Source organism: Trichosporon asahii, assembly GCF_000293215.1.
Source record: "Trichosporon asahii var. asahii CBS 2479 unplaced genomic scaffold scaffold00075, whole genome shotgun sequence".
In the NCBI taxonomy this organism is placed as follows: domain Eukaryota; kingdom Fungi; phylum Basidiomycota; class Tremellomycetes; order Trichosporonales; family Trichosporonaceae; genus Trichosporon; species Trichosporon asahii.
The window spans coordinates 933547-959890 of NW_014040850.1; the positions used below are offsets into that span (position 1 = coordinate 933547).

Below are 26344 nucleotides of genomic sequence, written 5' to 3' on the forward strand. Positions count from 1 at the left end.
GTGGGCGCTCGCTCGCTCGCTCGACCGACCGACCCACCGACGCCATTACGCGCTGGAACTTCAGCATCCATCGACTTCCATCCTGCACTCCTACTCTCACACACATCAACACAATCCCTTCAACAATGAGTAAGCTGGAAACACGCTGGTGGGATAAAGCTAACCGCAGACGACGAATTCCAGGTCACCGCGACCTTCCTCAATGACAACCCCCAGAACCGTGAGTCGCAGCTTGCAACTGTCGGTTGATAGCTAACAACAGTGGTCTACAACGGCCAGAGCAACCCCATGGTTGTGACGATCTCGAACAAGGGCCAGAACAACTACACCATTGTTGGTTCGTCGTCCTCGTTCCACGACCCTGTCAAGCACTGGAAGCTGCTCAAGAACGGCACCACCACCAAGCACAAGCAGGCTTTGAACGCTGGCGAGAACTACACCGTCCCCTACAACGTGTACAGCGAGTGAGTACAGAAACATTGAGGATGGACTGGTGTGGCTGGAGGAGGGCTGGTGTGAGTCGGCTGAAGCTCGCGAGACCTTATCTAAACACTCGCACGAGCTGCGACTTGCCTTAGCGTGCCTTCCTCGGTCCCACACTTCGTGTGTCTTCCTCGCTCTAGTGGCTGGCCAGTCTTTCGCATTAACCAAGCTACTTCGCTAGAGTCCAAAGCTAACCCCAGGTTCAAGCCCCAGGACCTCGGCCTGACGGTGTGGGTCGACCTGAAGAACGGCAAGGAGACGACGCGCGTGACGGCGTACAACCAGACGATCTCGGTGCAGGAGCCTTCGTCGAGCAGCTTTGACGTCGCGGGCATTCTGGCCTGGACGCTGTTCCTCCTCGGCGTCGTCGGTCTGCTCTGGCTCGGCTCGCTCGTGTACTTTGGCAAGAACGAGGCGAAGCGCAACAAGCGCCGCGGCGACGCCGAGCTGCGCGCGTCGGAGCGCGCCAAGGCGGCTGCCAAGGCCCCCGTCGTCGTCAAGAGTGGGTACGAGGAGGAGTGGATCCCCACGCAGCACATCAAGGTCCGCAAGGCGGGCGTCACGAGCGACGACGGCACGAGCGGAGCCGAGAGCGAGGGCAAGACCCGCCGGAGGAAGGGAAGGAAGTAAGGGAGGTTCCGGGGTTGGGGTTTCATGCAATCATTCCTTTGTCATACGCAGCTGCGAGCGCAGCGAGCAGAACAGTGTTCGGCACACTGAACTGAGTTGGCTGATGGAACCGTCTAGGCTTGCTCTGACACGAACGCGGGGCACCGGAACTGACTCTTGGAGCTGAAACATCTCCTGTCCGATATGGACGGATCGAGTAGTTGGAAGCCCCTCTGACTCTTGTGACAACTTGACCCACGCCACAAGCGCCGCAATCTACACAATCCAGATCAGCCTGGATCATCTGAGACCCCAAGTTCTCACGACATTCGCCGTGTCTCGCTCAGTTCGAACCCGAGACTCGTCAGCTATCCCACAAGATCTAGTCGTGGTTCCAACTTTGTGAGTGGTTCATGTGTTGTTTTTGCATCTGCTTTTTTCCTACTTTCTGTTGTCTTACGCCTTGATGAAGTCTTTGACGCCGGCGAGCCACGAGATGTAGTCCTTCTGCTCCTTGTACTCGCAGTACTGGACGATGAAGTTGGCTGGTGGGTGTTAGCTAGTCTTCTCATCCGCTTCAGCTCGGCGCCTTTAGTCTTGGCTTATCACTCCTGGCCTCTAGTTATCAACCCAAGGCCACCCAAGGCCACCCGAGGCCTCGGCCTACGGCCTCGTCCAGACTTACAGAGCGCCTCATCAACCCCACGCTCGGCCAGGAATCCCGCAAACGCGTCCTGCACGCTCGTGTCGAGCGTGTCGTAGTGCGGGCCCATGTACAGGGATCGGCGGGTCCAGTCCGCGTCGGCGCCCGTCTTCTCAGCCAGCGCCTTGTCGTAGATGGCGACGTTGGTGATCTCGAATCCGTCGGGGTGCGCGCCGAGGTCGATCAGGAGCGACTTGGGCGAGGCCGACTTGGAGAGCAGGCACGTCGTCGTGATGCACGGCGGCGAGACGCCGTCGATCGCCTCCCCGTTCGAGTCCACGCCGTCCATCGGCTCGGACTCGTCCAGGTCCGAGACTTGGAAGGTGAGCTTGATGCTGTTCGTTAGCTAGAGCACAAGGGACGCCAAAGCACGGAATTGTCAGACACAGCGGATTCGGCAGAGCGCGAGGCGCACACTGGCAAAGTAACGGCGCGATCGCGCCTGAAGGTGACTCACGTCTCGTCACCAAACTTGCGGGTCAGGACGACATCGTCGTTGGCGGGCTCGTCGGCGAGCGACCAGACACCCTCGTTCAGCAGCTCCTTGAGGAAAGCGGGCTTCTCGTCCGAGGCGGCCTCGGTCTCGTAGGCGTGCTCAGAAGCAAGGGCAGCAGCGAGCTCGCCGTCGCCTGAGGGTTAGCTTGACTGCTCGTCATAGGAAAGCTGTTCCATGCCGTTCCCGTCCACTGCCATCTCTCTCCTCAAGTGTCTGACGTCTGGACCATGCCACATTGCAAGCAATAGCACAGCGCCGGTGGACAACACGGCGGAGTGGAATGTCCGCGAAGAAGGACAGCCGAGCTGAGGTGGACGGAAAGGAGGAACCACGCCTACGCAGCGGCACGTCAGAAGTTGCTCGAAACTCACTCTCGCCGCTTCCACGGGCGGGGAACGAGACGGAGAACGCGCGCATGGCGACGGGGCGGGCGGCGACGGCGACGCGCGCAACCTGGGCGGCGCGGACAGAGCGGAGGGCGGGGCGGAGGGCACGGAGGGCGGACATGGCTGTGGGTGGGTGAAGAACGTTCAAGATGCACAGCGACTGACGTACTGGCCCGAAGTGATGCCTCCGAAGGTCCATTCCGACTTTTACTTCGCACCCGTTGCAAGCACGTGGCTTGGCGCTGGGTGGCGACTGAGATCTGGGCACGGATGATGTCAAGCCCTGGTGGAGGTCGTCGGAAGTGGAGGTACAATCGATCGTACAGAGGGTGAAAGGATACATGCATGTAAACTGCTAGTTACTTAGGAGGACTTCTTCTGCTCAACCTTGAACGGGGGAAGGCCGGCGTTCTCCCTCAGCACGGCCGAAAGCGAGGACCAGTCCATGTCCTTACCGCCCAGCTCGGCCGCGCGCTCCATGTTCTTCTTCGCAATCTCGATCGTCGGCATCGGCACCGGCTTCCCGAGGCTCGCACCGACCCCGAGGATGTTGTTGGCGTCTGATGTCAGCTTTGCGTCGCATTCCAAGCTACCCGAACCCTATCGCTCGCCGAGCATACGCACCCTTGAGACCACCCTCGAGACGAAATCCGCCCTTGCCGTCAAAGTTGCCGCCCTCGATCTTCTTCGAGTACGCCTTGAATGACGGCGTCGGGAAGAAGGCTTCGATGAACTGCTGGAAAACGTGCGAGTCGATGCCCGTTGCCTCTCCAAGTGCGAACGTCTCGCCGAGCAGTTCGATAACGCCCAGAATCATCGCGTTGCCCATCAGCTTGAGCGTGTTGGCTGCTGTCAGCTTTGTGTATCGCGTGGCACAGCTGAACCCAACCTACCCTTGTAGACCTCAGTGCCAAGATTGAGAACGATACGAGCCGAAGTGTCCAGAAGCGGCTTCACGCTCTTGATAGCCTCCTGGTCGCCAGCGACGACCTGGATAAGCTGAGCCGCGGCGGCAGCGTCAGGTCGTCCGAACACCGGAGCGGCGAGATACTTGGCTCCAGTCTTCGCGGCAGTCTCGCAGTTGGCAGCTGAGTGTTAGCTCGAGTTCCCATCAATATAGCTTGCCAGACAACTCACAGCTCGTGTTAGGCTGGACGGAGCTCTGGTCAACGAAGATGCCCTTGAAGCCCGCGTCCGTGAGGGTCTGAACGACACTCTGGGTAGCAGCATCGTTGAGCACGCTGAGGAAGACGATGTCGGAGTCGGCAAGATCCTTAAGGTCGGTGGCACACTGCGTGTCCTCGGCGACATTCGGGCGCAGCTCGTCGTACTTGGCCTGGGTGCGGTTCCAGACAGCAAACTGAGCCCCGTTCTCCTTCGCCCACTTGGAGAGGTGCGGGGCGATGGCGAGGCCCATGTTGCCCAGTCCGGCGTACGCGATTTTGGTCATTGTGTCCGTTGTTTGTTGTGGTTAGTCGTGAGATGTGTGGTGAGGAGAAAGGAAGACGAAACGATGCGAGGAAGACAGCTGCAAGTCGGATGACGATCAGATAATCTCTGGTCAGGAACCGCGGAGCAACCTCGGTGCCGAGGGGTCCGGTGAACTTGCGGGCAATTCCTCCAGCTGCTTAGTACGACTCTGAATCGACCTCGTATGCATGCTGTCTCACTTTCACAGGCTGCACAGCCCCTCGTGTGCCCATCAACTTTCCTCCGCGACATGCATGCATGAGAGTGCTGACGCTGCGCCCCGTCACTCTCACCTTGTAGCTTCAGATGACAAGCCTTGATTATGACCGGATATCAGCAGCTCGAGATGGCTCGGTCCAATCGGATTCCGCGACCACCTCCGCTGATTAATGAGTCTCACACACCTAGCTCCGCTGTCCATCCTGTCGACAAAACTACAATCTACTCACGCCAAGCACTGCTGGACTTCTCTGGCATATCTAGACTCAATTTTCGAGACCGACGTCGCTAGTTGCGATGAGACGGAGTCCGATTCTCTTCGACCTCGTTCGGCGTCGGGTTTTGATTTGGAGCTATCTCACGCACCCCGCATCTCACCCTCTCCCGCGTACATGAATAGTGAAACCCCATACACAACTGTAGAGTCACTGAATGTGCTGATGGTACTGACACCGCCTCAAGTCACTCACGTGGATGGCGAGCTCTTGTGGGCCTCCGCCGCTTTGCCATTTCGGCCCAGGGTTCCGAGGCGGAGCGGGCAGCACTTGACCGTCGAGACCGAGCTTCGATGCCATCCTCGTCCAAACCGCGGACTCACCTTCATACGCCGATAACAGGCACCGGGGCAGCGGGCATCGTAACGATACCGTGCAGCTGTCCCTCCTTTGACCACCTCCGGAGCACTTTGTTCCTGGTGTCATTGACTGATTCACATTCCCTGCTCATTATGGTGCTGCTGCAGCTCTTTCTCAGCGAGCCCTCCGCGGACGGCGGAGTGGCAGACCACTAGCGACCCATGCAGTGTTGTGTTCACTCCGTCGAAGAGACAGTCCTCTACGTTCGATGTCTCACCAACACCTCATCACCGATCGACACCCAGCTCGACGGGCCTACGAGATGCGCGCAGTCAACGCTCTCCTGATCGTGAGGGCGACGCCCGTCTTCGCGTACTTTGAACAGACTCTCAATGTCCGCATACCTGACACCTCAGCTATGCACAACACCGAGCTCACCGGCGGAAGGGGTTCTCTGCAAGAATGGTACTTTGTGGGCTCGAGATTTAGCATCACGACGAAAAGTGGTGGCACGAACACTGGCGACTGTCGTAGCAGCCCCGGCGAGGTCACATTGGTTGACTCAGGATTCCACGAGAAGCAGAGGGCGACTCTTAACTCCACGGCCGACTCCGGCGATCAGCGGTCCTCCGCCTCCTTCGACTTCCAGCTGGGAGCGTTTGCCGCTCTACTCAACCTGAAGTACTACTGCAAGGCTGATGTAGCTGAAACAGTAGTAGACATTCCTGTCAAATGTCAAGCGTGAGTAGTAAAGGCTTGCAGCATTGACGGACAGTCCAGATGTCAACAAACTGCAGGACCTCATATCGACAACTGCGAGCGCTATCGTCGATGACGACCTAAATCCAAACTTCACCCTCTCCATCTTCTCGTCGCAGGATCTGATCGGCGAACTATATCAACCGAGCTTTGCGAGCAATGCACCAAAGCCAGCATTCGAAGTCAACAAGTCTGGGTCATTCCGGAACGCGAAGGTCTCGAATGAGACGGAGCTGCATTACAAGGTTCCGAGGAACACCTCACTATTGCACATCTTCGGTCCTGGCGCGGACAACCGCTGCTACGCCGCCTTCCGGCCACCACCTCCGTGGTGGAACTCCTCGAGTCCAGCACGCATCAACACTCACAGGCCAGAGGTGTCGGACAATGAGGACATGTTTTGGCTACCTCTCGATCCCGAAGTTGAGTATGAGCTTATTCTGGGTTCTTGGGAAAGGATGTACCAGTGCTATGTCGATGGCGTCACATCGTATTCCTTCTTCTAGTGAGTCAACAAGATGCGCTGTGACTCTTCTAACGCCAGCCCGGAGCTGCCCTCGCCGGATGCAGTGCCACTGATGTCGGACCTGGTGAAGAGCATCGGTGCCAGCAACAGGGGCAAGACCATCGGGTTGGGGGTGGGCATCGGCATTGGTGTTCCCGCACTAATCCTTGCGGTCTACATCTTCTGGCGCCGTCTTCGACGACGAGGGAAGAACGCCTCGAATAACAACCTAACGGACAACAGCGCATATGCCGAGCTGAATGCGTCGAGTAGCGCCTCCCAGTCGTTCCATGATCCTACATCCTTGGACGCGGTTCCGCATGCCCACTCTCCCTCCCACACAAGAGACACAGCGGAATCAAACAAGCCAGCGAAGCAGGAAGCGAGGACGGGCTATGCGGAGATGCTGCGCCAGCTCGAGGTACCTGCCTCTTTAGTTACCGCTTCCGATTCTACCAGCGCCTCTCCCGGCAGTGCGATTTCCTCGAAGCAGGGAACGGCTGCAGCAGCAACCTCGCCCTCCACTGCCGTGACAACATCTTCCCACACACAGCCCCGTGCGTCGCTGCCCCCACGTGAGCGTGTTGTGATTCAGCACGAAGAGGATGCAGGCGATGCTGAGCAGATCCGCTATGAAATTCTGCCGCCTATGTATCGCGAGGAATGGGGGCAGCAAGGACCTCAAGCAGATGGGTTGACGGAGCCTGCGGTGGGCGTGACTCCCACCGGCCAAGGACGTCCCCTCCGACGAGCCGAGGAGGCGCCGGAGCCCCCGATATCGCCCCAGGAGATGTTGGAGAAGGAAAAGATCCTGCAGTTGTAGATGACAATGCAGCAAATCTATCGAGCTCTTGCGTGCCCTCGATGATGCGCTGGGGATCGATGGCATTCCAGAAAGCATGAGGAATCCCGTCTCGGACCCCAGTCGAACTTACGAAGTCAGTCGCGGGAACCCGCAGTTGCAAGGGTCCGACTCGGACGTCCGGTTCAATGCGGGGAACAGCTCATTGTACCTGGTGTGCGGTGTGCCGTCAGCCACTACAAATTGCTGTGGGTCAAGAGAAGATCCTGTAGTCAACTGTAATGCCAGAGCTAATAGCCAGCAATCTATCGATATAGTAAGCCATTGCAAGACGCTGAAGACGCCTGAAGAAGGGTGAGTGAGCGGCAGACCGTGCTGTCGTCGGACATTTTAGCTCGTAGGGCGTGGCTGTGAAGTTTGAGAGTCTTGCTATGATCACTGAGGCGTCTGCCGTCATCGTGGAGATCAGTGAAGCCAAGAGCGGTGGAGGTCTCTCTGTAGTCACGGAAAATACCCTCCACGGGCGCTGTTGTTGGGGTGTGGATTCGATAAGAGCTATCGTCGTCTTTGCTGCCCGCTATCTGCTGCCGCTACCTGCTGTCAGTCGCTATGATCATGGATCAGTTGCCACAGTGCGTGCTGCAGTTGATAGATCCTGCCACTTGCACCGATATCCAACTCTATCCAGACCTCCTCGATCACCGTTGCGACGATTCCGACCCCGGCTCTTACGTTCTATCAATACCTCCGATGTGCACTAGCGCGACATCCGCTGCTGCACCTGGCCAATCTCAACGCAATCCGAGGTCGTAAGCGAGGTGAAGCTTAGCTGGGAGGATTAGACGAGCATCTGGACAATCACGTGCGGGGCCTGAGCCATGGGAAAGGACTTTCTAGCACATTGCTCGGTGAGGTGCCTGTCCGACATCATTGTGACGTCGTTGCCTGGGCGGATGCTCCAAGCAAACCGCGTCCCGAGCATGCAACCCTCACCATCTTGACCGAGGTGCTGCAGCGCGTGCTCCGCCGTGCCCCTTTATAAACGATGCAGGTATCTTTCCTCCGCCCCCGACCACCCATCTAACCCGCACCGATCATGTCTCTTTTCCGCGCCCGCATCGCCCTCCGCCCCGTTCTCCGCGCGCCCGCGCCGACGCTCACCCGCGGTCTCCGCAACTACGACGTCAACACGCCCTCTGAGACTGTTGCCGACAAGCTCCAGGGCTCCGAGGCTCCGTCCATCTACAACGAGCAGGAGGTCAAGGAGGACGGCAAGCCTACCAAGGTCGGCGCCAAGCTTGAGTCTCAGGAGGACCAGGCCTTCGCCCGCGCCGAGGCCAACGCCATGAAGGACAAGTACAACAGCTCGGAGGACGGCAAGATCAACGAGCAGGACGTCGACCTTGGTGTCAACCGTAACTCCGACAAGGTGAGTGCCCGAAAATAATCCAGCTCGCCAGCATCGGCTCTCGCCACTTGCCCAGTATTGGGTCGCACTTCACCGGATGGTTCCTCCGTTGAGTGCAATCCAATGTGGGCGATGTGTCTGGGAAAGCGAGATCTGGAGTGATGAGCGCAAAGAGAAGACGTACTGACACCCCACAGGGCTACAACGAGCCTGGAAGCCCCAACACCGAGTAAACTGTTGGTACTTCAGAAGTTCTTGAATGTATGGATGACCTTGGGAGGATGGGAGACAACGAAGCAGCCAAACTAGGCAAGCTCGCCACCTTCGCCTTGTGCAGGCGAGGCGAGCGCGAGTGGAAGTATGGTTGGACAGGCGCCCCTGAAAGCGCCATGTCCGCCGTATCTGGCGCAGCCTCGTGCATCGAGCAGATTTTGCTTCCAACGTGGGGGCGCTTGGGCTTACGGGAGATCGCCTCTTGACGGCCAAACCCGAGCCTGAGTCACGGTTCGGGCCTTGCGTTGCGCACCGGCTTCCAGAGATGTGGAGAGCCAGGCTGGCGATGGCTACGAAGTCAACAACGGCCTTGGACGGGCAAATGCGCCGTGCTAACTAGCCTACTGACAGCGAGAATGCGGGGTTCGGCGCACAGAGCGGTTATCTGCGACGGGGTGGAGGGCCACCCCGCAATAGCTGTGGCTGATGACGAGCACACGCCATCGCCCACCCACTCGGCGCACGGCGCACACCCGCACGGCTGCCCAACGGCACCGCACGGCACACACGGCCCTGCGAGATAACTAATGGCAGCGTGGTTGGACTGCGGGGTACGCGCGGACTCGAATCTGGGACAGAAAGTTCGAAATAGTCGGCGGTGCGTCAACGAATAGCTCTTGGATGGCGCTCGGATGGGCCTGGGATGGGCCTCGAACGGACCCCGGGAGGCCCAGATGGACCCCGAATACCGACGAAAGGTCAGATGCGGCCAGAGCAAAGGTCAGATGTGGGCCAGGTCGAGGTCAGATCATCACAGATCGAGGTCAGATCCCCGCGCGCACAATCACAGATGGGCGGCGAAGATCTGTGATGGTCCAGGAAAACATCACAGATTTGTGCGGAGTAATCGCGGAGCAACCCCGCGGGCTTGCGTGAGCAGCACCCTCAGAGAGCGAGGCAGGCGCGGGAAGCGTCAGTGGCGCTCGCTAGCGACGGAGAGATCGCCATGCGTTCTCGTCTGCAGGCCGTCAGGCGTTCGAAACAGTGGACCGCACCCCGCACGAGTGCGAGGGATTGAGGGCATTTTCCAACGTTCGCTGGAACATCAGTGATTGCTGGGCATTGCTCCGGCGACAATTCGATAACGGGTGCCCAGAGCGTGGCCGAGCAGTGGCCGAGTTCTGCACGGTATGCCAGACGGCTTAGGGACGCTCGCACCGAATTCGATAAACAGTCACCAGAATAACAGATGGCCAGGGAGGAGAGCCGTTGTGAGCCGCTCGTCGTGCTCGAGTCGCCGCACGCTGTTGGTCCAGAGCTCGACGGCTGTACCCCCCTCCCTGAGGGCGTCTGAGGGCAGGGGGCCTGCGTCGGCTGCTGCCTGTGCTGTTCGGCGAGTACGGCAAGTAACGATGTACAGGGGCTAAGCACGAGGGTCAGGGGAGCCAGGGGTCTGCCAGAGGGCTGGGCAGCTGTCTGGCGGTCTGTCTGGCTGGCTGGGCCCGGTGGTCCCGGCGGTGAGCAGTGTTATGCCGACCCCGCATGTGGAGAAGGTCGACTTGCTTGAGTGGAAAAATCTTGGCTGGCAGTGGTCGCCGATGAGTCCGAGCCGCGGGCGCGGGGCTCTGAGCGCAGAACGGCCATTTCCCACGGTGTCCCTGTCCGCACACGTGACATTCCTGCGGCATGGCGCACGCATGTCGGCTTTCGTCGGCGAGGTCCGGCAGATAAGCATAGTGGAGGTCTGTATCACGCCCAACGTGATGCGGGGACTCCAGCGAGCAAACTTGCAGCCAGCAGCCCACCCCACTCAGCGACCTCGTCGTTGCCGTCGTTCTTCGGACCTCGCACGGTGAAATTCCGACGCTGGAAAGAGGTCCTTTCTACGCTGCTACGACGTGCACAGGTATAAGTACACACGCAGAGATGCCAGCCCTCTCGAGGAATAGACACCACACCCAGCCTCGACTCCCAAGCAGCTTCAGCTAGCGTTCTCCACGAACCACCTCTCACCGCCACACTCCCCTCTCTCCCTCTCTCACATCAACAACAAGTGAGTCGACCTTAGAACCGCCTTACACACGTGTGCCGCATGTGCTAACAGATTTTCCAGTGGCTATCGAGACTGCTTCTGTTCCCACCGTCGGTATCAACGGCTTTGGCCGTATCGGCCGTGCGCTCTTCCGTCTGTGTCTTGAGCGCGACGACCTGAACCTGGTTGCCGTCAACCACACCGCCGCCTCGATCGAGCACCTCCTTACTGCTATCCGCCACGACTCGACCCACGGCCCCTGCCACCATGCCCGCGACATCTCGGTCGCCCCCGCTGACCACCCCGGCATGCTCAAGCCTACCGAGATCAACCCCAACCCCTCTGCCCTCCTCTACAAGGGCCGCCTCATCCACCTCTTCTCCCAGCGTGACCCCGCGAACCTCGACTGGTCCTCGGTCGGTGCCGAGTACATCATGGAGTCGACCGGCAAGATGACCACCGTCGAGAAGGCCGGTGCTCACATCAACCTCGCCAAGGGCAAGAAGGTCATCATCTCTGCTCCCTCCAAGGACGCACGCAACATCGTCTACGGTGTCAACCACGCCGACTACGCCGGCGACGACGTTGTCTCCAACGCCTCGTGCACTACCAACTGTCTTGCCCCCGTCGCCCTCGTCCTCAACCGCGCCTTCGGCGTTGAGGCCGGTATGATGACCACCATCCACGCCTCGACTGCCTCGCAGAAGGTCCTCGACGGCTTCTCGGCCAAGGACATTCGTTCCGGCCGTTCCGCCATGGGCAACATCATCCCCGCCACCACTGGTGCCGCCCAGGCCGTCGTCCGCGTCCTACCCGAGCTCGCCGGCAAGTTCCACGGCATGTCGGTCCGTGTCCCCGTCACCAACGTCTCGCTCGTTGACCTGACTGTCCGCACCACCAAGCCCTTCGGCTCCAAGGAGCAGCTCGTTGCCGCCTTCAAGGAGGCTGCCAACACCCCCGTCTCCGAGGGCGGCCTCAAGGGCGTCCTCGGTGTCTCTGACGAGAAGCTCGTCTCGTCCGACTACCTCTCGTCGACCGAGTCGTCGATCGTCGACGCCGACGCCTGTGTCACCCTCAACGACAACACCGCCAAGGTCGTCGCCTGGTACGACAACGAGATGGGCTTCTCTTCCCGCATGTGCGACCTCGCCATCTACATGCACCAGCGCGACCAGCAGTAAATATACCCGGCATCATACAATCATAGACTTCATCTTCATACCACAACCTTTACAAACCATAGACTTTCTGTAATATCACCTGTATGAATAATCGGGTTCATCCTTAGCATCAACAAACGAGACTTGCGGGGTCGCAACGCCATTCTGGGCAGCACTGACGCGATACTTAGTCCCTGGCAAAGCTCACAGAGTCATGTATGTCCCCGCAACATTCGCAACACAGTCGTCCCACGGACCCCCGGCTTTTCTTTCGGTATTCTCACGTTCGGGGGAATGCCGGTGGTGCGATGTAAGCCAAGCAGTGCGGGCCTGGGAGATACAAGCTGCGGGCTTGGGGTCATTGGAATACAAGCTGCGGGCTTGGGGTCATTGGACACCGACCATCGAACTCCGCATGCAGCCTCATGCGTTCTTGACGTTTGAACCCTGCCCAGCTTTGTATCATCAACCATAGCCGAAAGATAATCCGATGACCGCCCTTTGCCGCACATTAGTGCTCTACGAGTAAGTCGCCGGTGCACAGATGCAGCAGATGGCCGACCCCGCGCGGCGAAAATGCCGTGGCAGCACGCACTGGGGTGTTCGGACGTATGGACCGTTCGCTGGGGACAGAGGCTGGGGTAGAGGAAAATGGCCGTGCGGAGAGACTGGATGAAGGACCGGACACGTCCGACCCCGCATTCCGCTCTCGTATCAAGGACGTGAGTTCGCCGGACGGCACGTCCGGGTGAAGCTCGGATGTAAATAGGTCGTGCCGTCTATGCCGTGCCGAGTGCCTTGGGTTGGTTCTGCCTTGGGCAATTGATTCCAGCGGTCGGGAATCGGCACGGCAAACTCAAATCCAGACTTTCGCTCTGGCTTGATTATTGGGGAATCAAAAAGGGTGACCGGATCGCGATATCCTGATGGTTCAGGTATCGACTGGTAAGCTGGCGTCTCCAGAACCAAGCTGGCGTCTCCAGAACCATGTTCAAGCACTTTGATCGAGTATCACGTCATGTCGCGGTTGACTCTCCTTCTGACCAGTTTCGCAGTGGTTCACCCGAAGCCCCAGCGTTCGGCACAGACACACCATCTCAGCTGGAAGGCCTTACCCCACAGAAACCACTGAGTGCAGATCGGGGAATCACCCAAAAGTCTGGGAAGTAACTCACTGCAATGAGCGTGTGTGGGGCTTCGGGGCCAGCCCCGATTGATCCCGACTGAGGGCGCCATGGCTGATCGCCCTCTGCGTGCAGGGCGACGGTGTCTTCCTCGTCCAATCCTCCATGCGTGACTGATATTCACGTCACCCCCTGAACGTGAGTGATGACTCTGAGCAAGGCCGACGTGCTCTTCCTTGCTCTTTCCTCCTTCCTCGCGATCACTTTCACGCTTCGACGCTTCGACTTCGACGAATCGTTCAGTATGCAGAAATGCTTCTGTGAGCTTGGGCCCCGGACTACAGCGGCCCCGGGTCACCGGGATGAACACACAAAGCCTTCCGACGCCAGAGGAGCGACAGCCGAGACGACCCAAGAAGAACGTCACTGACACGAGGCACGGGGCACTGTGAGGCCCGTGCGTGCACCACTGTTGCTGTACGACAACATCCCACTCCACTGTACTCACAGCTTCTAATGCCTTCCGACCACTTCTTAACCCTCCGACACATCAAATTCGCCCTAGTGCCGATAGTCGATACGGCCTGGTTCGACTTGCAGCAGCTACGTTGCTTCTCGCCGTTGGTGTCGGAGAAAGGAAGACAATTTCTACTGCTTGGCTCGCTCTGGTCGAAGCTCGGTACATGTCAGCGCTGGATCACAAATCCCGTCGCCCATCTCCCATCGCGATTTGCCACCGTGTACCTGCTACTCACCTCCCTCAACGCCATTGCAGGGGTGACAGGCGACGCCACTCAACCTTGCCGACAAGCCAGGAGCAACGCCAGCGGGCTCGACTGTCGATAAGATTTGCGTGGCTTGGGCCTTGCGCATCGCGGCAGTGCTCGGCAAAGATGCCAGAATAGGCAGCACAAAGCGTGAGAGAAGAATGGGGCTCGAAGCACCTGGAAGCAAGATGAGGGGAACAAGGCTGGGATGACTGGACAAAATGAAACAGGTACGCTGGAATCACAAGCTGTACCTGGCTGGCAAACGATACACCTCCACCCACACAGCGACAATCTCTGCTAACTCTGCTCACTCCCCCTCCCAGCTGTGCATCGCAATGCGGGGAACTGCGGTTGGCGTACTAGCAGCGTCATAAGGTGACTGGGTTTCGAGCGGGGTGACTCCTACCCCAGCCCGTCGTTGTCCCCATCATCTCGCGTCTCTCTATATAATACAGTCCTCGCACAGTTTCTCCGTCACACTCAACTTTTACCCATCACACACACGACATGACCTGGCCACACTTCCACTTCCACCCTGGTCCAACGATGTGGTTCTGCTGGACGCCCCCCTCCCCGCCCTCGCCCCCTGCGACGCCCACGTACATCTGCCCCGGAAATGCGAATGGCGAGAACCATGGCAGTGAGTGACCGTTCCGCCCTACATGATCGACTGACTGTTGCCACCCGTGTGCCTGCCCTGTTGCCATGTTACTGACTCCAGTGCCCTGCGACTTCGTCGAGTGGGACGGCAGGTGGAAGCTCTCATACAACCTCTTCGGCTCCGGATCCACTGAGTTCGCCCGCGTCTACAATGTGGGCAGCTACCCCTTCTGCATCTCCCAGAGCGGCCTCTACTACTCGATGTACGGCGACTACCCCAAGCAAAACGAGGAGCTCATGGGGTGCAAGTACTGTGACCGCTTCCTCCCCTCCGAGTGAGCGAGCATCATCGATCACCTTCGCCTCCGACCTTCCAGACCCTTGACGCCCTCACGACCAGAGCAATGACCGACGATCTGTGTATACTACTCACGCACTCAAACACACGCCGTGCTGTATCCTTTCTAGAACCGCTGTATCGCACACCGTCCCAGACGGCCCAAGTAACGACCTCTTTTATGCAACTCATGTCCGCGATCACCGCCCTCACGGCAGGCAGCAGGCGGCACTGACGTTCCTGATGACAGATGGGTGGCCATCACTCAGACAAACTGACACGCTGACGCACACCCATCAGTCGGCCAGGGCGCCCTAGCACTCCGAAACACAGCCTGAGTGTTCTGGGTTTAGACTGCTGTGCAACAACGCTGGGCCAGACGATCGCGTGGCGTCTATTGTTCTGTGTCGTGCACAGGTCACCATTCCTGTGCACGCAACCCTTGAGCCACCTTGTCCCCAAGGTTCCCGGGTCCTCAACGTTCAAACGATGAGGGGTCCAGCACCACTCACCCCCAGGTACACGTTTATAACCGATTTAAGTCGTGTTCGTTCGAAGGAAGAGAAGCATGGCAGCTCCGGCTCCGAGCACTCCGCTGTCATCGGAGCTCACTCTTCAGGAGTGACGCCGACTTTATCACTGAGCAAAAGTCCATGCTTCTCGAGTTTGCTTCTTACAAGAAGTCTCAGCAGCGGTGATTTCTCAGTGGTGACGTTGACGGACTGCCGAGGAGCAGAAGTAACTGCGTTTCCCGACGACGAGCGCACAGCCTCAAGCCCCCGAAAACGAAGCAGCCACGGAAGTACCACCGCCGCCACCCGCGGGGGACAGGCACGGGCCCGCAGGCCATGTCTTGTTCGGCTGGGTTAGGATGCTCGCATGGCGGATTGGAAAGTCAGAAAGCTTGACAGGTTACGGAGGACCCTGGTTCGGAGTGTAGTACACTGGTCGCTGGCCCTGAGTGGCAGTTGTGGCATATCTGCTCACCACTACGTGCATCACTACCTACACTGCTGGCAGCTGTCCAGCCATGTCCATCACCAACGCAGTGAGAGAGATGCTTAGAGCAATACAATTAGCAGCTCTTCATCTGCCTTTCTGCATGCAACAGGTCTTTCGACGCCGGCCGCTCCTCTCCGACTTTTTGACCACTTAACCCGGTCCTGTTTACCGATTCCAGCACCCCTTCCTCTATCCTACAGTTTAGTTTTCGCCAATACCATTCTATTATGTCCGCCACCACCGCCAGCCTGCAACGCTGCGACATGATCTCCGGATACAAGAACCGCCAGTGCGCCAAGATGCACGGCCTGGGGTACTCGGCGCACCTTGTGTGCTCCAGGTCCCGTAACGGTCGCCGTGAGCTCTTTCCTCTCAGCCCAACTGACGGCAGGCAAGTGCTGGTTCGAGTGGCACCATGGCGAGAGGCACTGTATCTACTGTGGATGTCTTTGGGAGCACCGCGGTCTTCGCTGGTCTCGCAAGTAGGGCCTCGTAGGGTTACCGGGGTGGGGGGGGGGGCCGCTGACAGGAGGGTGGCATGTGAAAATGATCTTAGAATGAAATAGCCACAAATATGTAGGAAATTCGGGTTGCGTCTGAGCACTTCCCCTCGTAAATCGCTGTAGCTGCCGTAGCTACACGTTCAGCTCATTAGTCCCAGTCAGAAACGTCTGGCTACCGCTTCTGTCGGCCTGAAGCGCTACTACCATGTTGCCGAAGCCTGGCTACATTATGCTCGTGCCCGACGAACCAGTCAAATCACTCGCTATCCTCGAGACCCTGAGGCACCTCCGCCTTCCCTATGCCACCACTCCCAGCAGCACTCGTTATCATAATCTGTAAGGCGCCAAAACATGCGTCAGAAGAAAGATGAGATAGATCAGCAGCCGTCAAAGCCCTGCCGGATTCTCCGCAGCCATCAGCTTTCGAGCATTGCCTCGTTATATCAGTCGGTAGATAGTGTGACTCTTACGCTTAGAGCCGATTGATCACACAGTCATGGGTTCGAGCCCCATACGAGGCTTCCTTTTTCGCTTCTGCAGCGTCGTTTGCTTCTCGTTTTGATCAGAAGAGCAAAGGTAAAGCTAAGGTCGTCAATGGAACGTGTTGGTGTGATGCAGTTGGAAAGTGGAGGTGGAGGTGTTGAGGTCCGGGCGTTGGGCGTCGAGGGCCGCAGGGGATGGGGCGCTGAAGGGCCGTGTTCCATGCCGCATATTGCCTCATCTCAGTCAGCCATGCAGCCCATCACCCGTAGGCCGCCCGTAGGTTGCGCGCCCGAGGTAGTGTGCACGTACGTCCAGTGTTGATCGTCCGAGCCTCGAGTCCCGGCTATGCGGCCAGCGGCCAGTGCCCGGGGGATAAGAACCGAGCTCATGTCACGTCGCCCAGTCGCACTTTTGCCTCCCTCCCCCATCGCATTCACCATGCCAACAGCAGACAAGGCCGCGCAAGCCGGACCCGGGCAGATCTTCAAGTGGGACAAGCCGAGTGCGCTGGTACGAGCAGCGCAGCGGCGGGCGAACAACATCCCGCTGATTACCCCGCGAACCGGACCTTCGACGCCAACGACGCCAGGCACACCGGCCACGCCAACGACGCCGTCAACACCAAGTACGCCGACAGGAGCCAAAAAAGATCGACGGCGATGTGCGGCATACCCGCGCCTTAGTTCTGCAAGTGAGTGCCACCCACTGGGTGAAGCTGAGGGGACAGAATACTGCCAGCTCATCGGCGTACAGTGGACGACGAGGTTGGTTTGCAAGTACTGCGCAGTGCCAGAGTCGCCGTGATGACGCGGGAACGCGTGGCATGCCAGTCTCTGTGCGTCTTTCTGTGCGGCATGCCAGTTTCTGCTCGGCATGCAAACTCAACCCTCATGTGTGCATATGGGAGCACGCCGCCGTGCAGATACCCACCGGACGACAGCGTCAGGCGCCGATGGACAGTCGATTGTATGTATCGGAGGAGTGTAGATGCGATTGTTCATCACCTTCCACATCTGTCACACAGCGAAAGGAAGGCCCCGACCCAGCTGAGCGCAGCGCACAGTGTCGCCAAGTGATGTCAGCTTTGTCCACCGTGATCAGTGCCCGCCGCGTCAGTGCCTGCAGCGTCAGTGCCCGCCCCAGTCCATCAATGTCCAGTTGCCCGGACCCCTGGCATCAGCGCCCGCTCTCATGAACCCATCTACCCCAGACCATGTTCATCAGTGCTCATCTCTTCAACTCTCGTCCATCAGCAGCATCTCTCAACCTCAGCATTGCCCAGCATGATGTCGGGACGACAGCGACGACTGTACTCGACATCATCAACCTACTCGTACGCCTCGTCGACGTTCTCTTTCTCGTCATTCGACAGCATGAGTTCCACCGGTGGTTCTAGCGGTTCCAGCGGCTCGAACGGCGCCAGCGGCTCTAGACCCGTGAAGGAAGGCGGCGTCCGCAGCGTGCGTAGCATGAAGACGCGCTCGCCGGCCAAGCCCGCCACTCGTCTCCCACCTCGCCGTGCGTTCTCCGTCACGACGGCCGACGACTCGGACGCGCCGCTCAGCCCGCGCGGGCTGCGTTCCGGTGCCGGTGCAGAATTGCCGCGCTGCTCGGCGTACCCCGACAAGAACGCCCTCAGTGAGTAGTACTCCCGATTCCGGGGCGAGGTCCCCAAGAGCGCGGCGTAGTCCAGTCGAGCCCAACCGAGCTTGGCAGGAACGAGAGACATCACGATGAGACAAGAGCTAACGGCCAGACCACTGTTTCTACGCTCGCGCGAGCCAGACGACGTTCGAGTGGGCATGCACCTACTGCGGCAAGCCGCCGCCCCAGCCCGAGAGCGGTGGGATGGGATGCACGATCGCCTGAGCTGTCTCACTCTTCTCGGTGCCGGGAATGGGTGCAGGGCCTGGATCGGGGACGGTCGTGATCGACACCGAGAGACAGCCACGCGCAAGCTCGTCGACTGCACCGAACACTCTGAGTAGGGCAATGGTGCAGATTGCTCGGAGGCGAGGATGTGCGCGCAAGTTGTACCAGCACGCAGCCGTGCTGCGATGCTTAGCTTTGTTGTAGCTTTGTTGTAGAACGGTAGAATGAACTGTTGTGAGTTGGAAACCGGCCCTGTCTCCGACGGGAAGCGGTCGGCTCCGTCAACCGTCTACTTTCGACCGCCGCAGGTGCCAAGAAGGCGGCGCCGTTCGCTGTAGCCGCCGTCGGTACCAGCATGGAGCTGGTACGGTGGGAATGAGACATTACAGAGGTTGGATTTGTCGCGAACATGGGCACGGCACGGGGCGTGGTGCTTGCGATCGTGCGAGGGACGGGAGGGACGCGAGGGACATGAGGGACACGAGGGACACGAGGGACACGAGAGACATGAGGGACACGACGCGAGGGACACGCGGAGTTGTCTGATGCGCGGTGTGCATGCGACCGCATTAGCAGAGTGGACATCAAACAGCTGCCGTGAGAGGGGTGCGCGATGTATTGGACGTGAAGCGGTGGATGTTGAGACGTTTAAGGTGCGTATCGGCGAACAAAAGAGTTGCGGCCGCGAGAACTAGCCTTTGTGTGACACTTTGAGCCGTGTCACAAAGTGTCCACTCACGCGCAGTGCCTATTATAAGCCCGCTGTGGACACCTGTGGACATGTCACAATTCTGCTGTGACATTTTGTCACAGTCAGGAGCTGTCACTGTCTCCCATGTCCCTGGGTTGTCCCTCTACATGTCCCATTTTCCCACCTGTTCCCACCTGGGAAATCTGGGAAGCCCAGCAGGGAAAGCTGGGAACATGATTGTCCCTCAAATGTCCCTCCTGATTTTACAGAGCATTAAAATGCGCTTATCAAATGTCACATATGATCTCATCAGTCACAGTCACCTGACCTGTCCTGTCTTCCACCAGTCATGGGGTCAGCCCAGTAGACATGCATGCATGGGGCTGTCCACTATTGTCAGCCATTGTGGACCCCTCCAGCTCAGCACCCCCATTGCCCACCAATTCCCACAGTCTTGTTCCCCATCAAAATCCATCCCATCACCACCACATTCCACTCCTCCACTGCCCAGGATGGTCCAGGTGCAGGTCCCTGGCACCTGCCTCCTCTGCGGCCAAAATACGAAATTCCTCTCGTCTCATTTCGCGCAAACGCACTCTACCCACTCATTCTTTCCGCGCGGCGCCCGCTGCCCTTGTGGACACGTCGCCAGCGTTCTCGACCTTCGAAAGCATCAAGATGCGACGCCGTTGTGCCGGTTGAAATATCGCGACGACGCGACTCCGCCGCCCCGCGAGGTTCCTCCCCCGAGCAAGGTCGTCGTTGAGCTCCCGTCACCCCGCACCGCCGACTGGAGAAGGCAATATTCGCACGCCAACGCGCTCCTTCGTAAACGTGAGCGCGAGGCCATCGAGACTGTAACTGCTCGTGAGTTGCCGCTGGAACAAGAACGACGGCGAGAACAAGCCCTCCACGACCTCCGGACCCGCGATCCCACCCAGTACTCGCGCACCGCCGCCTATGTCCTGCTTGACGACGCGTACGGCAGCCAGCCGAAGCGTACGCCCAGCGAGGCCTCGACATACACACCGTCCGGCGACGAGCGCGAGGCTCACGGCGGCGGCACCGACAGCAGTAGCAGCAGCAGCTTCACGAGCGGCTCCGAATCTTCCGCTGAGGACACCGACGCCAACCCTAGTGCCCGCCGCCGACGAGCCCTAAACAAGAGGGCCTTACATCGTGCGCCCGGGCGCTCTGCGAGTACGGGGCGTCGCCGGGCTTCGCCACCGGGGGCCGTAGACGACTTCTCGGACGACAGCGACCTCTTCAACCGGGACGAGTACGATTATGACGTCAATGCCGCCGCTGTCGACGACGCGGGCGCCGCCAGCGATGGCCCCGAGGTTATCAACCTGGTCGATAGCAGCGACGAGGAAGACAGTGGGCGCAGGCGCCCCGGTCTCACGCCCTCCGTGCACTCACAGCCTGCTACTTCGGCACGAGCCGCTAAGAAGGTGGACGAGTACTGCAGTATGTGCATGAAGGTATACGGCACGCCCAAGGAACTCTACATGCACATGAACAAGGTGCACGACCAAATGCACATCAGCGAGGACGACTTTACGAGCAAGAAGCTCTTTGCTTGTCCTTGCGGGCGGGTCTGCACCCTCCGAGGTCTCACACGCCATCGCGAGCTCACGTGTACGCTCAGCGAGGCCGCGCGAAAGCGAGACGCTGTCTCGGGACTCGAGGCAAGGCGCAGGGCGCTATATGACGTGCCAGCGCCAGGGGCCGGCACCACCGGGGACGACGGCGCTGGGGGCGGCGGCGCTGTTCACAGAAACGCCAGCGGAAACAGGAGGCGGTCCGGCACCTGCAACATCTGCAACAAGCACATGGACGACCTGTACTGGCATATGCGCGAGCATAACCAACAGGGCCGCCATCTCGTGCCCGGAGATGTCACGGCTGAGCACTTTGAGGTCTGTCGTTGTGGCAAGATCCGTGGCCTCACAAAAATGGCGCAGATTATGCACGACAAGTTCTGCCCGTACGGCGGTCCTGACTCGAGATCGCCTGTCTCCGCACACCCGAAACCGGTCGAGCCTCGCCGACCTGCGGTCTTGCAGACAGCGCCCGACAAGCACTTCGGCCGCTGTAACATCTGCAAGCGCGAGGTGAACGACGTTTATCAGCATCTCAGGAACTACTCCAACCGCCGTCTCAAGCCCAAGCACATCACCTGCGACACAATGCAGATCTGCCGCTGTGGGAAACCAAAAGCTCTGACCGAGGTGGGCTTGAGAATGCACGACGCCCGCGGGTGCCCCTACGCCGCGGGGAAGGATTCCTCACCAGACTCAGCGCCGGAAACTGAAGCAGAGCGGGGTGCAGATCCTCCGGCCGACGTCGTAATTAGGTACCCCAGCGGGAACAAGAAGTACCCCGGGACCTGCAACATCTGCGATCGCCATTGCACCGACCTGTACATGCACGTATTCAAGAGCCATAGCAACAGGCGCCTTCGACCTGGCGATATCACCTGCGATACGCTTGTGATCTGCCGCTGCGGCAAGACCAGGGGCTTGACTGAGCGTGCGGTGGAGATCCACAACAGAACATGCAAGTACGCGGGGCGCCCGGCTCCTCCCCCTGCACCCACTCGCCTTCCTGTCGCAGCCGCCGTTGCCTCTCCCAGTACTGTCGCTCCGCCAAACGACGCTCGAGGCGGCACCTGCAACATTTGCCGGACAACCGTCAGGTGGCTTTACAACCACGTGAAGGACGTTCATGCAGGTGAAGTCTTGCGCCCAGGAGACATCACTGCCGATTCATGGATGGTGTGCAAGTGCGGCAAGATGCACGGTGTCACGGAGGGTGCTATCCGGAAGCATGCGACGTCCTGTCGGCTCGCCGGCGGTCTGCGGCTTCCGCAGGCGTCCAAGTCAACCGAGTCCCCTTCCGATATCGAGCGCCCCGCCAAGCGCCCCTGCAGGTCCGAGTCCGACACAGCATCAGACCCGGAGGACAGGGAGCCACCCAAGGATGTCTCTGTCGATGAGGAGGGCGGGCCCACGTTTGCGCCCGGCCCTGATTTGACTTCGCCCTTGTCGTCGCCTGCAGCTGGCGCCTTGGACGATGAGAGCAGCGACGCCGAGCTCGCGAGCGTCAGGGAACGTGCCAAGGGCAAGCGCAGGGGTCCAGCGACGACATCTGAAGCGGAGGCCTTCGAGGTCGAGGATGAGGAGGGGCTGACTCGTGTGAGCGCGAGCTCGAGACAGAAGCTCCTTGCCTCTCATTCGCATCTCGCCACCTCGGGTATCGAGGATGTCGCCGAGGATGAGGAGGGCTGGCCAGAGCCCAGTACCCGTTCGTCGCAACGTAAGGACCTCATCCCGAACAGTGTCGACGAGGACGCAACGCCGTCGCGCGTCAAGCGCCCACGTACATCCCGAATCCGTGACCCGGATGATTCTGTGACTGAGGAGGAGTCCCGCCCCACTGGCAAGCGTCTGTCAAAGGACACCGTCGATCTTCTCATGAAGCGCCGCCAATATCGTGAGGAGCACAGTGACTCGCCTGACGGCCCAGTTGAGGGCGGAGACTACCGACCCAAGAAGAAGGCCAAGAAGAGTGCAAAGAAGTCCGAGAAGGAGATCGCAAAGGGGTCGAAGCAGACTGCGAGAAAGACATCGAGGGACCGGCGCTGGGAAGCTGAAGCTGAGCGCTCCATGTCTGCGCGTGGTGAATCACCCGTCCCCGAGCACGTCAGCCCTCGTAGACGTGTCTTGACGCGCACACCTGCCTTCTCTGTGGCCGACAGCGACGAGCCCGCCTCGCGTGTCGCCTCCCCCAACGTGCCGGCCGTTGCCACTGTCACCACCGGCGACAGAGCGGCGCGTTCAGGACCAAGTTGGGCAGCGCATAACTCGCCTCCTGCCGACATCGAGAAGGACGCTGAGGAGACGGAGGAGATCCTGACGACTCAGTCGACGATGCCGTCGCCTCGTATTGAGGTTCGTATCAAGTCCATCAAGACCCTTCCTGTTAAGAACGCTGTCAAGAAGAGCGTGAAGCCGCAAACCTCTTCTACGCGCATGCGCCTGAGTGGGATCGACATTCCCCCACACCCCAAGAAGAAGGAGAAGAAACGCCCCCGCCATTCCGTTCCTGCTTGACGATCATGATTGTGATCGTCCGACATTGTACATTACTTTTGCTGTGCCATTCTCACATTGGTAGCATGTTCATCACACAGAGAGACACTCCCGTACGCCCCATTCGTTGTATGCACACAATTGCATTCCAGCTTCTGAGACACTGTGCGCACCTCACACTGTCACTCACACAGGCTCAGCGTCGTACTGGTGCACCTCCGCACTCCTGCACCTCCGGACCTCGGCAGCGACCCATCACCTTAGTTATGGAAGTGCCGCCCAGTCTGCCGCATCGCCCCAGTACATCACATGGTGTGTCGGATCCCACGGCCTCGCACGTCTGCGACAACGGCCGTCACCATGGGGCCAGTCACCATCACCGTGTCACCATGTTCTTCTTATCTCCATCACCATCGCCTCCGACACCATGACACTGCACTCCTACGGCCTCTGCTGTGGCAACAAAGCCGGCGAGAACGCCTACGGTGAGTCCTTGCCGGCTCAGTGCTGACACCAGCGCCCTGCGCTTTCAAGCAGAAGGCCTTCTTCCAGGTGTGCCAGTACTGCCAGCGCTACCGTGCCGATACCTCGGCGAGGGCGCTTCCATACCCTCCCTTGTACCCGCCTCCCAAGGCCGACCAGGGCCAGAATAAGTAACGACCCCGTGCTGTAGCTGGATACCCGATACATGGATTAAAACGTCTATATGTAGCTACTGCTGATGTAGCCTTAAGCCCTAAGATCTATGCCCTGGAGATAACAAGTTCTGATGGAAAACAAGTCATGATAATGATGCGCTGGGACGCGGACGAGATCACTTCTGCGCCCCTAATTCCGATGCAGGTGTCTCAAGCGGCGCCTTCTCGACCTTCTCGACGAGGACCGTTTCCGGCAGGCGGTCGACTCTCGTCTCCTCCGATGCGCTTGAGTCGGTCGAGTTGATGCTCGTCTTCTTCTTGGCGCCGTAGGCGCCCATGCCGCGCAGCATGACGAGCGCGATAAGCATGGCCGTGAAGCTCGCACCTGCGGCGAAGTAGAACGCCCCGTGCAGGCCGTGCAGGAGGGCCGTCTTGTGGTCCACGCCCTTTGCGGTCTCCTTCATGCTGATGCTGGTCTGGACGACATTGACGAATGCGAGTCCCAGAGCACCGCCGAGCTGCACCATTGTCTGGAAGAGCGCGCCGGCGACCGACTGTTCCTCTGGCAGAGCCAGGGTCGAGACGAAGATAGACCCCACGGAGATCAGGAAGTCGGCACCCAGTACTGCCAGCCACATCGCGTTGAAGGGGAGCTTCCAGTACATCTCGTCTGCGGGCGAGATGGCGAAGAAGATGTTGGCGACGCCGGTCGCGGCCAAGCCGAAGCAGATGAGGAGCTGGCCCGGCACAATGTGGACGATCTTGGCGACCACAACGTTGCAGATGAGTCCACTTATGGTGGACGGGAGGAAACGGAGCATGGCGGTGATGACGCTCGCGCCCTGGACGTTCTGGAAGAAGAGCGTCGTGTTGTAGAAGAAGGTCGTGAAGCCCATCCAGCTGATCCCGCCGATGAAGTAGGTCGCGGCCAGCTTGCCCTTGGAGCGTGTCCAGAGTGCGAGGCGCATGAGAGGCGGGCGGGAAGTGCGCGTCTCGACAAAGTGCTCCCAGCCGAAGAAGCAGGCGATCAGGAAGGCAGCGACAACAATGACCGCGATGATGTAGGGCGTCTTCCATCCCTGCGGGGCAGCTTCGGCGGACGAGATGCCGAACATGAGCAGTACCAGGCCGCAGGTGACCAAACCGGCACCGACCCAGTCGATCCGGCGGTCCGGGTCCAGGTGCCTGTCAGGTAGGACGACAAAGTATCCCGCAATAGCGACGCCGGCAGCCATGCCCGCGAAGAGCCAGAGTGCCGCCCGCCACTTGGGCTCGGTGTAAGCCGTGAGCAGGCCTCCGATCGTGACGCCGAGTCCGCCGCCGATGGGCCCTCCGGCCGAAAAGCAGGCAAACGCACTCGCCCTCGTCCTCCCCGTGAACGTAGAGGCGATGATACCGATGGCGCTGGGGATGGAGAGAGCAGACCCCATGCCGGCAAGTGCACGGGTGGCGACGAAGGCGGCCGTGTTCTGCATGAACCCGCCGACGAGGTTCCAGATGGCATACCACGCGACACCGATCACGAAGCACGTCTTGCGGCCGTAGACGTCTGCCAGTCGTCCAGAGAGGAGGAGGAAGCAGCCGTTCGTCAGTGCGAAAGCGGCGCTGATCCAGTGCAGCTCCGAGTCAATCACGTGCAGGTCGCGCTGAATGTCGGGCAGCGCAATCGAGAGCGACATGTTGCCCGCACCCGAGAGCGCCATCGCAAACGTCGTCACCATCGCGATCGCCATCGTGCGCCAGATCGACAGGACGGGGAACTCGGGCTCAGCAACGACCGCCTCGACGTCCCGGGTGCCGTCGGCTGCTTCTCCGGCCTCGAGTGCGAGTTCCGGGGTAGTGCCCACCCCCTCTGCCGTCACTGCCATCGGCACGTCCTTCTGCGATGCCATGCTCTGCCGCGTCGTCACGGGGTGCAGGTCCAGACGCTGCGTCGAGGACAGCTCCGGAACAACGTCATACCCCGGCCGCCCGTGGGGCGCCTTCTCGTCCTGCATCGCGACGTAGTTCGTAGGGTCGGGTCGCGTGGTATGATCGTCGGGTCGATTGGTTGGTCGGATTTGTTGTGGTCTTGTTGGTCGCCGTCGACCAGTCGGCACGTCTCGTCCCTTACTTCCACAAGCAGAGCGGAGTGAGTACAGGTAAGAACAAGCGACGGTATTGATAGTAATGAAGAGCAAATGAACAAACAGAGAAGAAGAGAATCACACAATGCAACGCAACGTAAAGCGTAAGCAGCGGGCGAGCGGAGCGGTGTATGGTCGTATGGTGTGCTAACGAAATCTTGTGACGCTACGGTCCGCTACGCTCGGCAAGGGACTGGAGGGACAGGGCCTGGGTCGTCGGCCGACGCCGATCTGCGGCGTCCACTCCACCACTCTGCACCACCCAGGCGGGGAATTTTCCG

General features: G+C 59.5%; 11 protein-coding genes and 1 non-coding gene across 12 annotated transcripts; 9 read left to right on the forward strand and 3 right to left on the reverse strand.

Moving 5' to 3' along the window:
- Positions 1–288: 288 nt before the first annotated feature.
- Positions 289–1113, forward strand: A1Q1_05888 (uncharacterized protein; the record flags this gene model as incomplete). Its single annotated transcript, XM_014321097.1, has 2 exons — positions 289–464; positions 579–1113. The coding sequence occupies 2 exons, from the start codon at positions 289–291 to the stop codon at positions 1111–1113; spliced, it is 711 nt and encodes a 236-aa protein (XP_014176572.1).
- A 435-nt stretch (positions 1114–1548) lies between these two features.
- A1Q1_05889 (aerobic respiration-related protein) lies at positions 1549–2798 on the reverse strand (the record flags this gene model as incomplete). The annotated part of the gene is made up of 4 exons (XM_014321098.1): positions 1549–1637; positions 1778–2130; positions 2253–2424; positions 2663–2798. 4 exons carry the CDS (start codon positions 2796–2798, stop codon positions 1549–1551), a joined length of 750 nt encoding a protein of 249 aa, XP_014176573.1.
- A 242-nt stretch (positions 2799–3040) lies between these two features.
- On the reverse strand, positions 3041–4127 carry A1Q1_05890 (uncharacterized protein; the record flags this gene model as incomplete). Its single annotated transcript, XM_014321099.1, has 4 exons — positions 3041–3237; positions 3302–3526; positions 3571–3765; positions 3815–4127. The coding sequence occupies 4 exons, from the start codon at positions 4125–4127 to the stop codon at positions 3041–3043; spliced, it is 930 nt and encodes a 309-aa protein (XP_014176574.1).
- A 1136-nt stretch (positions 4128–5263) lies between these two features.
- A1Q1_05891 (uncharacterized protein) lies at positions 5264–7820 on the forward strand (the record flags this gene model as incomplete). The annotated part of the gene is made up of 6 exons (XM_014321100.1): positions 5264–5682; positions 5762–6166; positions 6245–6997; positions 7041–7323; positions 7409–7606; positions 7653–7820. The coding sequence occupies 6 exons, from the start codon at positions 5264–5266 to the stop codon at positions 7818–7820; spliced, it is 2226 nt and encodes a 741-aa protein (XP_014176575.1).
- A 283-nt stretch (positions 7821–8103) lies between these two features.
- Positions 8104–8648, forward strand: A1Q1_05892 (uncharacterized protein; the record flags this gene model as incomplete). The annotated part of the gene is made up of 2 exons (XM_014321101.1): positions 8104–8436; positions 8613–8648. The coding sequence occupies 2 exons, from the start codon at positions 8104–8106 to the stop codon at positions 8646–8648; spliced, it is 369 nt and encodes a 122-aa protein (XP_014176576.1).
- A 1743-nt stretch (positions 8649–10391) lies between these two features.
- A1Q1_05893 (glyceraldehyde 3-phosphate dehydrogenase) lies at positions 10392–11841 on the forward strand (the record flags this gene model as incomplete). Its single annotated transcript, XM_014321102.1, has 2 exons — positions 10392–10458; positions 10742–11841. 2 exons carry the CDS (start codon positions 10392–10394, stop codon positions 11839–11841), a joined length of 1167 nt encoding a protein of 388 aa, XP_014176577.1.
- Positions 11842–12431: 590 nt separating this feature from the next.
- On the forward strand, positions 12432–12990 carry A1Q1_05894 (uncharacterized protein; the record flags this gene model as incomplete). The annotated part of the gene is made up of 2 exons (XM_014321103.1): positions 12432–12542; positions 12784–12990. 2 exons carry the CDS (start codon positions 12432–12434, stop codon positions 12988–12990), a joined length of 318 nt encoding a protein of 105 aa, XP_014176578.1.
- A 1231-nt stretch (positions 12991–14221) lies between these two features.
- Positions 14222–14653, forward strand: A1Q1_05895 (uncharacterized protein; the record flags this gene model as incomplete). Its single annotated transcript, XM_014321104.1, has 2 exons — positions 14222–14354; positions 14436–14653. The coding sequence occupies 2 exons, from the start codon at positions 14222–14224 to the stop codon at positions 14651–14653; spliced, it is 351 nt and encodes a 116-aa protein (XP_014176579.1).
- A 1935-nt stretch (positions 14654–16588) lies between these two features.
- A1Q1_t437 lies at positions 16589–16677 on the forward strand. The gene has a single exon. It is a non-coding gene; the product is annotated as a tRNA-Lys (tRNA).
- A 400-nt stretch (positions 16678–17077) lies between these two features.
- Positions 17078–18285, forward strand: A1Q1_05896 (uncharacterized protein; the record flags this gene model as incomplete). Its single annotated transcript, XM_014321105.1, has 3 exons — positions 17078–17330; positions 17393–17474; positions 17820–18285. 3 exons carry the CDS (start codon positions 17078–17080, stop codon positions 18283–18285), a joined length of 801 nt encoding a protein of 266 aa, XP_014176580.1.
- A 1429-nt stretch (positions 18286–19714) lies between these two features.
- On the forward strand, positions 19715–23320 carry A1Q1_05897 (uncharacterized protein; the record flags this gene model as incomplete). The annotated part of the gene is made up of 1 exon (XM_014321106.1): positions 19715–23320. One exon carries the CDS (start codon positions 19715–19717, stop codon positions 23318–23320), a length of 3606 nt encoding a protein of 1201 aa, XP_014176581.1.
- Positions 23321–24113: 793 nt separating this feature from the next.
- A1Q1_05898 (efflux protein) lies at positions 24114–25934 on the reverse strand (the record flags this gene model as incomplete). The annotated part of the gene is made up of 1 exon (XM_014321107.1): positions 24114–25934. The coding sequence occupies one exon, from the start codon at positions 25932–25934 to the stop codon at positions 24114–24116; it is 1821 nt and encodes a 606-aa protein (XP_014176582.1).
- Positions 25935–26344: the final 410 nt, after the last annotated feature.